Source organism: Elgaria multicarinata, chromosome 11 (assembly GCF_023053635.1).
Source record: "Elgaria multicarinata webbii isolate HBS135686 ecotype San Diego chromosome 11, rElgMul1.1.pri, whole genome shotgun sequence".
NCBI lineage: Eukaryota > Metazoa > Chordata > Lepidosauria > Squamata > Anguidae > Elgaria > Elgaria multicarinata.
This window is the reverse complement of record NC_086181.1, coordinates 35,255,290-35,268,720: the sequence shown is the minus strand read 5'-3', so window position 1 is coordinate 35,268,720 and position 13,431 is coordinate 35,255,290. Positions and strand designations below refer to the sequence as shown.

At 44.3% G+C, this 13,431-nt stretch overlaps 1 protein-coding gene across 1 annotated transcript; it reads right to left on the bottom strand.

Moving 5' to 3' along the window:
* Nucleotides 1-9,444: 9,444 nt before the first annotated feature.
* On the bottom strand, nucleotides 9,445-11,983 carry LOC134405673 (olfactory receptor 5V1-like). Its single transcript, XM_063136917.1, has 2 exons — nucleotides 11,960-11,983; nucleotides 9,445-10,392 (listed from the first exon to the last, which is right to left on the bottom strand). Exons 1-2 carry the CDS (start codon nucleotides 11,981-11,983, stop codon nucleotides 9,445-9,447), a joined length of 972 nt encoding a protein of 323 aa, XP_062992987.1.
* Nucleotides 11,984-13,431: the final 1,448 nt, after the last annotated feature.

Sequence of the window (13,431 nt, the reverse complement as noted above, 5' to 3'; positions counted from 1 at the left end):
GACTCCAGGAAGGTAAGTGGCTTTTTTACTTTTTTTTTTTTAATGGGGGGGGCGAAGGATGGGAGGGTGGGTGGCACGGGGGGAGGGCGGGTGCGATCGCGGCGCCGCCGCCCGAGCAAGCAGCCGAGCGGCGCTTGCCCGGGCAAGCACCGCTCGGCTGCTTGCTCGGGCGGCGAGCGGCGCGATCACACCCGCCCTCCCCCCATGCCACCCACCCTCCCATCCTTCGCCCTCCCCTCTCTTCCCCCCCCCACCGTTGGGCACAGCGCTCCTATGAGCACTGTGCCAGGTCCGCGGCTTTTCGCGGCTCCTCGCGAGTAAGAGAGGAGCCGCGAAAAGCCACGGAAGTCTCTACACTTCCCCCAGCCCCGGCCTGAGGCCGGAGCTGGGGAAAAAGCGCGCCATAAGCACATTCGCTTATGGCTCGCTAGACCAGGCCTCACTGTGGCCTGCCGCCGGATTCCCCTGTGCGTCATCTGGATGCACAGCAGGGAAACCGGGTTGGAAGGCGCGCTAAGGCCTGGTCTAGCAAGGCCCTGAGAATCCCATCAAGGGCAGGATCTACACTACTGCTTTATAATGGTATTGAAGTGCACCGACAATTGTTGGGGCCCATGACACATTCCATATACCGTTTTCAAACCGTTTTCATAGTGTTATAGCCTGCTTGGTGTAGATCTGGCCCAGGTCTCCCCCTCTGCCACTGCTACAGGAAAAGGGTGAGATCTTCTATTTCAACAGCATTAAGGAAGTGTGGTCTGCTAAAAGGATTTCCTTCCCTCCGTTATTGATTGATAGATTGATTATGATTTTTTTTCTTCTGTGTTTCATTTTTAATGGTTCTATGTTATCTTATGGTGTTCTTTGATTTGTCTGTAGCTGTGTCTACCTGCCATGGATGAACTTTCCGGAAGTTCCATCCTTTCCCACCTCCTCTGGAGTTCTGCTTGGTCCTTGATAAAAATATGGCATGGAGAGCATGCGTGACAGCATAGACAGCATTGTAGATGTTGTAGCTCTGGCCAGACATCCCCATTTCAAAGACAGGTCCAGGGAGGCTGCCCAGCTTCTCTCTCCCAGTGCAGTTTCCCGTTCTTGGAACATAGAGGTGATATTGTGGGAGTGAACAGACAAAGGCTGACACCCAGAACTGCTGGATGGAATAAATATTTGACTGAAATGGATTTATGCTGTCAAGGAAGTCCTGAAATCCTGGCACCACATTTGTATGGAGACTGAATGACAAGGTGCCATTGAAGGATTTTGTGTTGAATTTGTCACCTGGCCATACAGCAGTGTAATCCCATTCTGCTGTTGTGATCCACACCCTCTCAAAAGGGTTCATATAAATAAATTCTCTGAAGTACAAAGCACTTTTTAAACCCTGCAAAGATTGATGGTCTCCATAGACAAGTATCACATTGATTTCACTCCATGAGAGAATTGATTCAACTGGTCTCATTTTTTCACGAATTATTTTTCTTTGTAAAAATTCAGTCACTCTTGGAATCACCTGTGTCCAAGCAATGCAAATATGATTTTGCAAAAGCCTCGGTCTCAGGCTTCGAAGAAAGGTTTCTCCACTGTCATCATCTGAAACAAAGATGCCGATCCAGTTCCACCCAAAATGCTTGAGGAGCCGAACAATCCCAACATACTGTGGATCTTCATTTGGGCTCATCCGGTAGAAAGAAGGGAACTTAATTTTGTCTCTCAACACTGGATCAATGGAACCATAGCTGAGCTAATGGAGAAGATACAACCATGGTTAAGCTGAGGATACTATCCCTTTGTTCTCAAACATAAAGACCTGGTTCACACAATACCCAACGTACCATCCCCATGGTGGGTTGTTGGGTTGGGCAAACCCAGTGTGCTTTATACAAGGGGGTTAATTTTCATGAACACGCCACCCTGAGAACCATGGTATGTGGCTTGTTGTGTTGTCCGATCCCGGGAGGGTGACTTTGTCATGGGTTTCTGGGAATGGCTACAGAGCCAGTCTCCCCAAGCAGCAAAAAACAAGGTTGGAAATGAGGAAACGAGGATACTGGGATACATGTCATAGGGTGGTCGTCCAATCAAAACATGCTCAAGCTTCATATGAAAATGAAATTGATATTCATCCATTCCTACTATGTACAAGAGTTTGTCATAGTTAAAATATTGATCTCATTGAATAGAACATATAACAAATGTTATGATTGCTCATAGTCCAGTCTTATACTAGTAAATGTACCTGGTAATATCAACATTCAGGTTATAGCACGATATTAATCAGGATGTGAAAGAAAACAATTTTCTTAAGGTTTACATTTCAACCATGTGCAATTCTCAACTCAGATTCTTAGGTTGAAATCCTATACCAATGTACATGAGAATAAGCCCCATTGGACTCAGTACGCCTGTTTCTGAATATACATATGTTGGATTGTATTTGAAGTGTTGTAGGTTCTGGTTACGAAGAATCACCATAGATATCAGAAGAGCAATGCAGTCAATGAAGCACTCAGAGGACTGGGCAGAAACTTTTGCCCTTAGCAATTTCGATGCAAGACTCTCAGGGCATGTCTACACCACCAGCCCTATAACCCGGGATCATCCCTGTGCACCCAAATGCTACACAGGGGATCCCGGGAGCAGGCAGGGATGATCCCTCCATTTTCCTGGGATAACCCTTCGGCGTAGAAAGGGCCTCAGTGTGCTTGCCCATATCGAATTCTGAACACATACCTGTGGGATCTGGTAGGTATTTAAGAAACTAGCCATCTGGATGGAGTTTTGGGAGGTGAGACCACCAACAACAGCCATTAATTTATCTTTCCTGACACAGTTGTAATTAGGAGGAGCCCCTTGTCTCACAAAGAGAAGATGTAGCATATTTGACCAGGTTTCCATTGAATTAAAACCATTCTCATAAATCTTGGATCTCAGCGTGGTGTTGGGTAACAATTCAGAATCCTTGTTGATCTCTTGAATGGCAAAAACAAAGGCAAGGACATGCTGGTAGTGTTTAGTGATCGTGCTGCAATGAGATTGTCATATCAACTTACATCTTCACAGCAAAGTTATAGCATTATAGCTTGCGTAGAGCATTATAGCTATACAGCATTATAGCTTGCGTAGAGATTGGGTGTTGCCAAACATACTACAGAAAAACCTTGCTCAAACGAAGGACACGGGGATTGTCTCTTAAGACAATGTGAGTAGAAGTTCATAAGTAGCACAGTGGAAGAGATTGTGCTGTGCTGTGGCTAAGGTCTTGGATGAGGATGTGGGGAACCCTGAACAAAATCCCTGTTAACTTGTTAAATTCAATTCTGTTCCCTTTTGCCTTGATGTGAAGTAAACCTGGTGAATAAAAGTGGGACTTACTTCTGAATAAGTCTGGGAGATGCAGTCCAACACATCTGGAGCACCCCAGGTTGAGGAAGGCTGAGCTATGGGCTCATCTACACCAAGCAGGATATTCCACTATGAAAGTGGTATACAAAAGGCAGTAGCCACACTACTGCTTTATTGTGGTACTGAAGTGCACTGACAACTGTTGAGACCCATTGATGTTACCGATTTTTTAGTTTTTCTATTGTTCTTTTTTGTCGCTATTTGCTTGGTTTTGTTGAAAATGACAATAAAAAATTATTTAAAAAGAACTACTTACAGATAATTTACTGCAGCGTAATCTGGGAGCCTGTTAAACTCGAGCACAGTGAAGTTGGCAAGGGAAGTGGATACAAATTCACCAATGATAATCTCACTTGAAGGCCTATATGAATGAGTTTGAACTGGTCTCCATGAACGGCAAGGGGAGGAGTTCAAACCTTGGTTGGAAATATAACACAGCACAAGCAAAATCAGATAGAATGCTGAAAGGTCTTGGGGAAAGCCCAAACCAGACCCTTTCATGATCACTGAAAGCCACCACCAACACTGTCAGTCCTGGAAGAAGATACAGTAAAACCTAGATAGATAGAGCTGTCTCTGCCTCGAAATAACCTCCCAGATTAAGGTGAAGGAAGATGTTTGGACGAGAGATTTTATAGACTTAGGCCATACCTAGACCTAAGGTTTATCCCTGGATCATCCAAGGGTCAAACCTGTTCATCTAGGTGACACACAGGGGATCCAGTGCTCAGGCAAGGGCGAACCCTGGATGATCCCAGGGTAAACCTTAGGTCTAGCTGTGGCCTCAGTGTTAAAATGTTACACTTCAAAATTATGGGTTTTTCGGTATGTAATTTGCACAGGGACTGTAATACCTCCTGGGGTTTCTGAAAACAGCACTGGTAATGACAGTTATTTTAATAATTCCAGGGCAGGTCGTCAGTTTTCCCAAAGTTTTCAAGCCTCAGCAGGAGAAAAGAAAGTATGTCTCTGTGATACCACCCTAGGTAAGAAACAGGATAGTGGATATCCAGTTATTATTATTATTATTTATTTATTTATATAGCACCATCAATGTACATGGTGCTGTACAGAGTAGAACAGTAAATAGCGAGACCCTGCCGCATAGGCTTACATTCTAATAAAACCATAATAAAACAATAAGGAGGGGAAGAGAATGCAAACAGGCACAGGGTAGGGTAAACAGGCACTGGGTAGGGTAAAACTAACAGTATAAAGTCAGAACAAAATCAAGTTTTAAAAGCTTTAGGAAAAAGAAAAGTTTTTAGCTGAGCTTTAAAAGCTGCGGTTGAACTTGTAGTTCTCAAATGTTCTGGAAGAGCGTTCCAGGCATAAGGGGCAGCAGAAGAAAATGGACGAAGCCGAGCAAGGGAAGTAGAGACCCGTGGGCAGGCAAGAAACATGGCATCAGAGGAGCGAAGAGCACGAGCGGAGGAATAGTGTGAGATGAGAGAGGAGAGATAGGAAGGAGCTAGACAGTTGACACCTATGACCTGCTCAAGGACGTTGGAAGCTGTCTTCTACCAAGTCAATCAATCGATCAACCTTTATTTACAGTCAACAGATCATTAGTACAACATTTTAATTATACACATATTAATACATATTAATAAAATAGAGAGATACAAAGCCATTAAAGAACTGAATAGTACATTTGTCTCCATAACTTCTACCTAGTCAGCCCATTAGTCCACTACTGCCTACTCGGAGTAGCAAGGATACTCCGACAACTCTCTCCCTGTCATGCAACCAGGGATCCTTTGTAGCTTACATTAATGCAAGTTATGACCTCTACTACTGCTATGGCCCCACACTCTGAGCTAGACACTGAAGCTCTTGAATATTTTCAGGTATGTACTGAAAGGAGTTTTACGGTGCTCTTCAGCCAATAAGGGTGTCATCAGACGGGGGGAAATCGCGTTCCCTTTCCGTCACTCTCGCTTCCTCCTGCTCTTCCATTATAGGGACGAGAAGAATCACACAGGAGAAAAAGGGGAAGCAAGCTGCAACCACGTGGCCCATTCAGTGAAGTGGGACAGTGCCCTCTAGTGGACGATTTCTAGTGAAACTTCTCTGCACATGGCAGGAAATATCGAGCAATTTTATTATAACTCAGAAGAGTCGCATTTTGTTTGGGCTATTTTACTACGAAAGAAATGACAGAAGGAGCAGGAAACCAGCAGGAGGTATGTGGGAGGCGGACAGCGTCTTGAGAGGGAACCACAAAAATCTGTGAGTGCCCAGTAATGAGTGTGCTATAAAATGCTCGTCTGATGACGCTCTAAGACTCCTAGATTAGGGTGACCATATGAAAAGGAGGACAGGGCTCCTGTATCTTTAACAGTTGTATAGAAAAGGGAATTTCAGCAGGTGCCATTTGTAAGTATGGAGAACCTGATGAAATTCCCTCTTCATCACAACAATTAGGACCACAATACCTGACGGAACGCCTCTCCCGACGTGAATATACCCGGTCACTATGTTCAACATCTAAGGTCCTCCTCCGGGTGCCTACTCCGAGAGAGGCTTGGAGTGTGGCAACAAGGGATAGGGCCTTTTCGGTGGTGGCCCCCAGACTGTGGAATGATCTCTCTGATGAGGCTCCCTGATGAGATAGCGCCAATGCTGCTATCTTTCCGGCGCCAGGTTAAGACTTTCCTCTTTACTCAGGCATATGGTGGCACATCCTAATTACCCACATGTTTAGTTTTTAATTGTTTTTAATGTTTTATGTGTGTATGTTCTGTGTTTTAGAGTTTTAAATTTTGTATACTTGTTTTTACCTCAATTTTAGAATTTCTGTAAACCGCCCAGAGAGCCCTGGCTATGGGAGCGGTATATAAGTGTAATAAATAAATAAATAAATAAATAAATAAATAAAATATAAATAAAAACAATTAAAGCTGCAGGAGTTATACTAGAGTGACCAGATTTAAAAGATGGCAGGGCTCCTGCAGCTTTAACTGTTGTGAGGAAGAGGGAATTTCACCGGGTTCTCTATATATACAAATGGCACCTGCTGAACTTCCCTTTTCTATGCAACTGTTAAAGATACAGGAGCCCTGTCCTCCTTTTCATAGGGTCACCGTATTCCAGAGCAGCTTACAGATCAAGGGGGGAGGGATCAAGACAGTTCCGCCTCTCAAGCTTACCATCCAAAAGAAATGACACAAAAGGGGGGGAAGGGAGGGAAGAGGGATAAAAGCAAAGGATTTCTTAAAGTTACAGCGCTCTTATTGTGACCAGCTGGGATAGAAAAGGTTCAGAGGGAGAAGGGGGTGAAAAAGACCTGGTCTGTCACAGAGCCCACGGAATAGCTCTGCTTCCCTTTTCTCTCTTCTGCTGCAGTCTGATGGAATGTCTGCTGCTAAGTAAGAATGAAAAAGAGCCACTGGGTTGGGATGGAGATTTAGCAGTTCTGAGAGTAGACCCATCAAAATCAATGAGACTTGAGTTACCATAGGCTAGATCTACACTACTGCTTTATAGCGATATTGAAGTGTACTGATAATTGTTGGGGCACAATCCACATTCAGGGCTCATCTACACCAAGCGGGATATTCCACTATGAAAGCGGTATATAAAAGGCAGGAGCCACACTACTGCTTTATAGCGGTATTGAAGTGCACTGACAACTGTTGTTGCCCATTGAGACATACCATATACTACTTTCATACCGCTATATCCTGCTTAGTGTGGCTCCTGCCTTTTATATACCGCTTTCATAGTGGAATATCCTGCTTGGTGTAGATGATCCCCCTGTATGCTGCTTTCACAGTGTTCACAGTTCACCTTTCATTTTGCTTTTAAAAATCTACTTTAAGGTGTTTTATACTGTTTTTATTGAATTTTATCTTGGACACTGCTCCGAAACTTTTAAAGGGGAGCGGTATATAAATATTGTAAATAAATAATATCCTGGTTTTTATTCCACATTCATAATGATTTGACACGTGGTGTAGATCTGGCCTATGTCTGACTCCCATCCAAAGGCAACTGGTCTCTATGCTAGGGTGACCATATGGAAAGGAGGTCAGGACTCCTACACTGCATCTTTACCAGTTGTATTGAAAGGGGGATTTCAACAGGTGTCCATGGTATGCATGCAGCACCTGGTGAAATTCCTTCTTCATCACAACAGTTAAAGCTGCAGGAGCCCTGCCCACCTTGCCCTTCCATGGAAATTACTGGGGGACCATTCATGTTCCATAATTATTTTATTTATTTGCTTGCTTGCTTGCTTGCTTATTTATTTATTTTAACAAAAAAAAATATACCAATTCATTATCAGATCACATGGCAGTGTACAAAATTCATTATAACAATAAAATGCAAAGAAAAAAGCAAAGAAAAAATATCCACTAAGATAGGTATTTAAATCAGCAGATACCTTAGCTGAGCTTTCAACAGGTGCCCAAAAATCATCAAAGATGGAGCAGTGCAGGATAATGTAGCTCTGGCCAGACATTCCCGTTTGAAACACAGATCCAGGAAGGCTCCCAAATTTCTCCTCTCCAGTGCAGAGTGCTCCCTGCCACGTGCTGCCGCAGATGTGGAGCTAGGAGGAAGGGATGTTTTAGGGTGGATTCCTGCACTGAGCAGGGGGTTGGACTCGATGACCTTGTAGGCCCCTTCCAACTCTGCTATCCTATGATTCTATTCTATGACATTAACACAGCCTTCCTCAACCTGGGGCGCTCCAGATGTGTTGGACTGCATCTCCCAGAATGCCCCAGCCAGCTGGCTGGGGCATTCTGGGAGTTGTAGTCCAACACATCTGGAGCGCCCCAGGTTGAGGAAGGCTGCATTAACAGGTTATATTCTGGGAGTGAACACTCTAATCTAATGAACCACAACTGCTGAATGAAATAAACTGGAGACTTATATGAATTTATGCTCTTATGAAAGCCCTGAAATCCTGGCACCAGTTGTGTTTATTCAAACCAAAAAGTTGAATAGGTTTTTAAAAAAACATATAGCAAATATGATAATATGATAACCAAAGGGAAAATCAAATAAACAGCACTAATATATTAAAGAAGAAATACCTGTTGGTCCAAATGATCAAATTCAAAACATGCAAACTGAAAAACATTCAATGATCGATGTGTATGCAAAGAGGACATATTTTATTTCATTTTATTATTTCACTAAAAGGATTTATATATTATGTTTCATTTTTACAAATGACCCTATGTGGCTCACAAATAAAATCATTGCAATGAAGTCAATCAATAAAACCAAAAAAAGAGTAAAATATTCACAGTAATCTTGAGCAGCTGGTAGTACTAATATTTAAGAGATGCCCACGCAAATATACATCTTGAGTTGTCAGTGGAAACACTCCACACTAGGAACCCACCTGATCTCAATGGGGTTCATTCCACATCATAGGCACCACAACAGAGTAGGTCCTGTTCTGCAACAGTACAGATGAAACCTGGGGCGGATCCGCACGTCAGCCCCAGAGCGCATTTATGCGACTCTAGGGCACCCCAGAAACGATAGTCTGTATTTGCCTGTAAAAAGAAACTAGGAAGAGACGGAGACAACGACAACGACACCCAGTTCTCCCCAGCCGGCTCGGAGAGCTCTTTTTGAAGAAGGCGGGAGTAGAGAGCTTCTTCCGCTGTCCACCCAACCTTCTTCCGCCGAGCTCTCCATCCCGGTCGAGGAGCCGGCCGGGGAGAGCTGGGCGGCGGCGTCTCCATCTCTTCCTAGTTTCTTTTTACAGGCAAGTACAGACTATCATTTCTGGGGTGCCCTAGAGTCGCATAAATGCGCTCTGGGGCCGACATGCGGATCCGCCCATGGTCTTGTAAGCAAGCCTCCCACATAGAATGTAAACATTGGGGCGGCCTATACAAGAAAAAGGGAGTGTCTCAGATTTGGTACATTCACATAATGTATTGTTTATGGGTTGCCAAATCTTGTTCATCCTTCGTTCTGAATTTGGGTTATATTTGTGATAAATATGATTACATAGGATAGGGTAAATAACAATTCTGTTTAGGCCACTATTTAACCCTTCCCATGTCATTACCGTTTATGAATGATTACCCTCTTCAAGGCCCCTTTCACCTCCTTGTTTCTAAGGCTGTAGATCAAAGGATTCAACATAGGGGTAACCACCCCATATAGCATGCTCACCAGCCTGTCTTGGTCTGGATGGTGGCTGGAGGAAGGCCTGATGTAAGTGAAGATGGTGGTCCCATAAAAAAGGCACACCACCATCAGATGTGAAGTGCAAGTAGAGAAGGCTTTGCGCTTCCCCTCAGTGGAACGGATCCTAAGGATGGTGGAGATGATGTGAACATAGGAGACCAGCGTGACAAGAAAAGCACCCACACCAAAAATTCCACCAACAATAAGGACAACCATCTCAGCCACATAGGTGGAAGCACATGATAAGGCCAACACCGGTGGGATGTCACAATAGTACTGATTAACTCTATTGGACTTGCAATAAGGTAGAGTGAAAGTCAACACATTGTGCAGGAGAGAGTTGAGGAACCCCGTGGTCCATGTACCGGCAGCCATCTGAAGGCAGAGTCTCTTGCTCATAATGACCGTGTAGCGCAAGGGGTTGCATACGGCCACATAACGGTCATAGGCCATGACAGCCAAGAGGAAGACCTCTGTCCCTGCCAGGGCTACCAGGAAGTACAGTTGCAGCGCACAGCCAACAAAGGAAATGGTATTGCTCTCTGACAAGAGGTTCTCCAACATCTTGGGCACCGTAGCTGTGGGGCAGAAGATGTCCAGCAAGGAAAGGTTACTGAGGAAGAAATACATGGGGTTGTGCAAGTGAGAATCGACTCCTATGGCAAGAAGGATGGTGCCATTTCCCACCAGGGTGACCAGATAGATGAGCAAAAAGGCAGTAAAGAGGGAGAAGCGAACAGCTGGGAGATCAGAAAGTCCCATTAGGATAAATTCTGTCACTGTGGTGCCGTTCCCTACGTTGTTGCTCAGGGAGAAGCTTTCCTGCAAGGGGTGGAAAGTGTAAGAAACATATTAAGCATCTCAAAGGCTACAGGCATGGACGAGGGAAGGCCTTTGGTTTCAAAGGGATGAGATAACTTGTTGCAAATCATTTTATTTTATTTCTTGAATTCAGATACACAGCAGTCTACAAAGCAAAATGTAAAACAAACGCAATATTAAAAATATACCATAGTTAAAAGCAGAAAAACTCCATTGTATGGCTGGTTCTAACTGAAACCCACCCAAATCAGAGCCACCAGCCTCCACTGTATGGAAGAAGGCACTTTTTCACAGAACGCTAGACTCAATGGACTCTTGGGCCACAGCTAGACCTAAGGTTTATCCTGGGATCATCCAGGGTTCGCCCCTGCCTGAGCACTGGATCCCCTGTGTGGAACCTAGGTGAACGGGTTTGACCCCTGGACGATCCAGGGATAAACCTTAGGTCTAGCTATGGCCTTGGTCTGATCCATTGTTCTTCTATGATCTTACTTCTCCTTCTCACTACCACCGTTTTCTTTCCTTTCTTGCTCACACCCCTTTGGGCCAGAGCTAGACGTGGCTGAACAAGCTGGTCACAATGGTGACAAGGAGGAACAGGCCAAGGGGCCCTGGTCAATGGGGTTTCAACAGTGTGCTTGATGCCATCCCTGGTGTGAGATGAACAATATGGAAAAGTTCTCACCTGCTTGCTCTCTCACACACACATTTTTCTAAGCCTAAAATTGATCGCAACTAAAACCTTCCTCACAGATATTCCCATTTCAAGATGTCTCCTGTACTTTTAAGAGCTTGCATAGAAAGGAACCTTACTGGAACTAATGGAGGGGTCATTTAGCCTAGTCCCCTGTTTCCAGGTAGTCTGTCAGATTCCTTCCTGCAAGCTCAAATGCAGGGCGTGAATGCAACCGCCCTCCCACTTCGGTTCCCCACACCCAACCAGCAATTAGTATTCAGAACCATCAAGGCCCTGAAGCTAGAAGTTCCACTGAGGTGCCATAGCTAACAGCCATGGATAGAGCTATCGTATCATAAATTCCTCTTGAAACCATCTAAACTAGTGGGCTGTCACAGCATCCAGAAATTAATTCTGCTTTGTGCAAACCATTTTCATTCCTCTGTCCTGAATCTACATCCAGTCATTTTGTGTGTGTGTGTGTGTGTGTGTGTGTCTTTGTGTTCTACTATTAGAGTCAATGGAAGTTTTTAAAAAATATCTCCACGCCTTGGGGGCATGGAATTTCAGGAAGCAAACAGGTGGGATAAGGGAAGGTTTAATCGTCCCCTCCTGATGCATGCTGTTTCTGATCCAGATTGGCTTTTTGCGCACATACTCTCGGGTTCAAAAGAAAAGAAATGGCTCAATAACACACTACACAATTCATGTCATATGTAATTTCCAGAACATTCAATGCACCACTCCCATTCCACATATTCCTGCCACTGTTTATCAATCTTATTTGTTCCAACCGAGGTCAATTTCTAAACCTGGCCTTTGCAATGTCCGTTAACCCTAAGTCCCAGCCCTCACACTGGTCCCATAAAGTGAACCTCTACTGATACTCACTGGCAGTGACTGGCACTTCTCCATTCTCCCAAACAATGAGAGTAAAGAATTCCTCTCATCTGCACTGAGAAGCAGGAGTTGTCTCTTCGACTGGTGGCGCACCCTTCTCCTTTAACATAGGGAGCACAAGGGAATCGCGGGGCCCTGAGCGACCTCAGCAATGCCAAGAAACAACGGTACCCCTTCCGGAGTGATGTATGATTTGCCAGCAAAATAAAGTATGGTCCTGGGAGTATAATTTCATTCAAGCTGTAATTGCCATAGTTCTGCTTCTACTTACAAGAGCAAGGAAGAGAAGCATAAACTTGGTTGAATTTTAATGAGGGACAGGCTGCGAGTGCGAGCACCAGATTGTGGCACGGGGCATTTACAGCTACTTTTTCCCTCCAAAATAAAAGCGGTAACATAAAGCGGGCTGTATTAAAATCCTAATAAGTGTAACACGTGGTTTGGCTACTTACAGAGCCGCCTTGAGTGTCATATTTTGATAGAAAGGCAGGATACTAAATAAATACAGGAGCCCTGTCCTCCTTTTCATATGGTCACCCTACCTTAAAGGTCGGTTGAGCATATATAAGGGAAGGAGGTCTGCTAGATATTCTGGTCCCAGGTTGTTTAGAGCTTTGTGTAGCTATAACTTAACCTTGAACACTGCTCAGTAGCTAACAGGCAGGCAGCGCAGTGCTTTTAACACAAGTGTTATGTGAGCATAGCTGAGTGTCCCAGTGAGCATCCTAGCTGCTACTTCTCAACCAGGCACAAGGCCTGGAAGCCCCACACAAAGTGCATTACAGTAGTCTAATTGTCAAGTTACCAGTGCATGGATCACCATGGCTAGGCTGTCCCTGTGTCTTATGGGAAAGTAGTCCATGGCGAAAGATGAAGTTCCCTATTATTGTCAGTAGAAGCTGGAGTGCAGAGCTTAATTCCTGGACCTCTGACATGGAATCCATATTATGTAGAGATGTGTGGCAGTTATTAAACAATGACATGAAGTTACTTTACACATGCTCAGAGCCTCCTTCTTTGTCATTTTGTATTAGACATCATGCCTAAGTTCTAACTAGGTGCACTCCTGAAGTGCCCTAACTTAAATTAAGCCCATTCTATGTATTCATCTAGAAAAGTGTCTATAGTTGACAGTGCTCAGTGAACTCCAGAATGAACCCCGAAGAGATGATAAAACTACAATCCGCCCCACACACTCAGGTCCTCTGGGAAGAATTTACTCCAGTAAACAAAAACAAGGCTGACAACTAGTACCCAGAGGACCTTTTCTTCTGCCACTCCCAGATTATGGAATGACCTGCCAGGAGAGATTCGTCAACTTAACAAGTCTTCCGGATTTTAAGAAAGCTGTAAAGACTGATCTCTTCCGGCAGGCCTACCCAGTTGAATTTTAAGATGCCTTTTAATAATGTGCTGCTTCTAATGATGTATTAGTTTTGAATGTTTTAATTATATGTATTTTA

What these genes read in the sequence shown, in the direction of transcription:
- LOC134405673 (XM_063136917.1), bottom strand. Translation starts at nt 11,983, where the DNA reads ATGGAGAAGTGCCAGTCACTGCCA. An exon ending in AGAAGTGCCAGTCACTGCCA is followed by an intron (nt 10,393 to 11,959) that starts GTGAGTATCAGT and finishes CACCCCTTGCAG; the next exon opens with GAAAGCTTCTCCCTGAGCAA.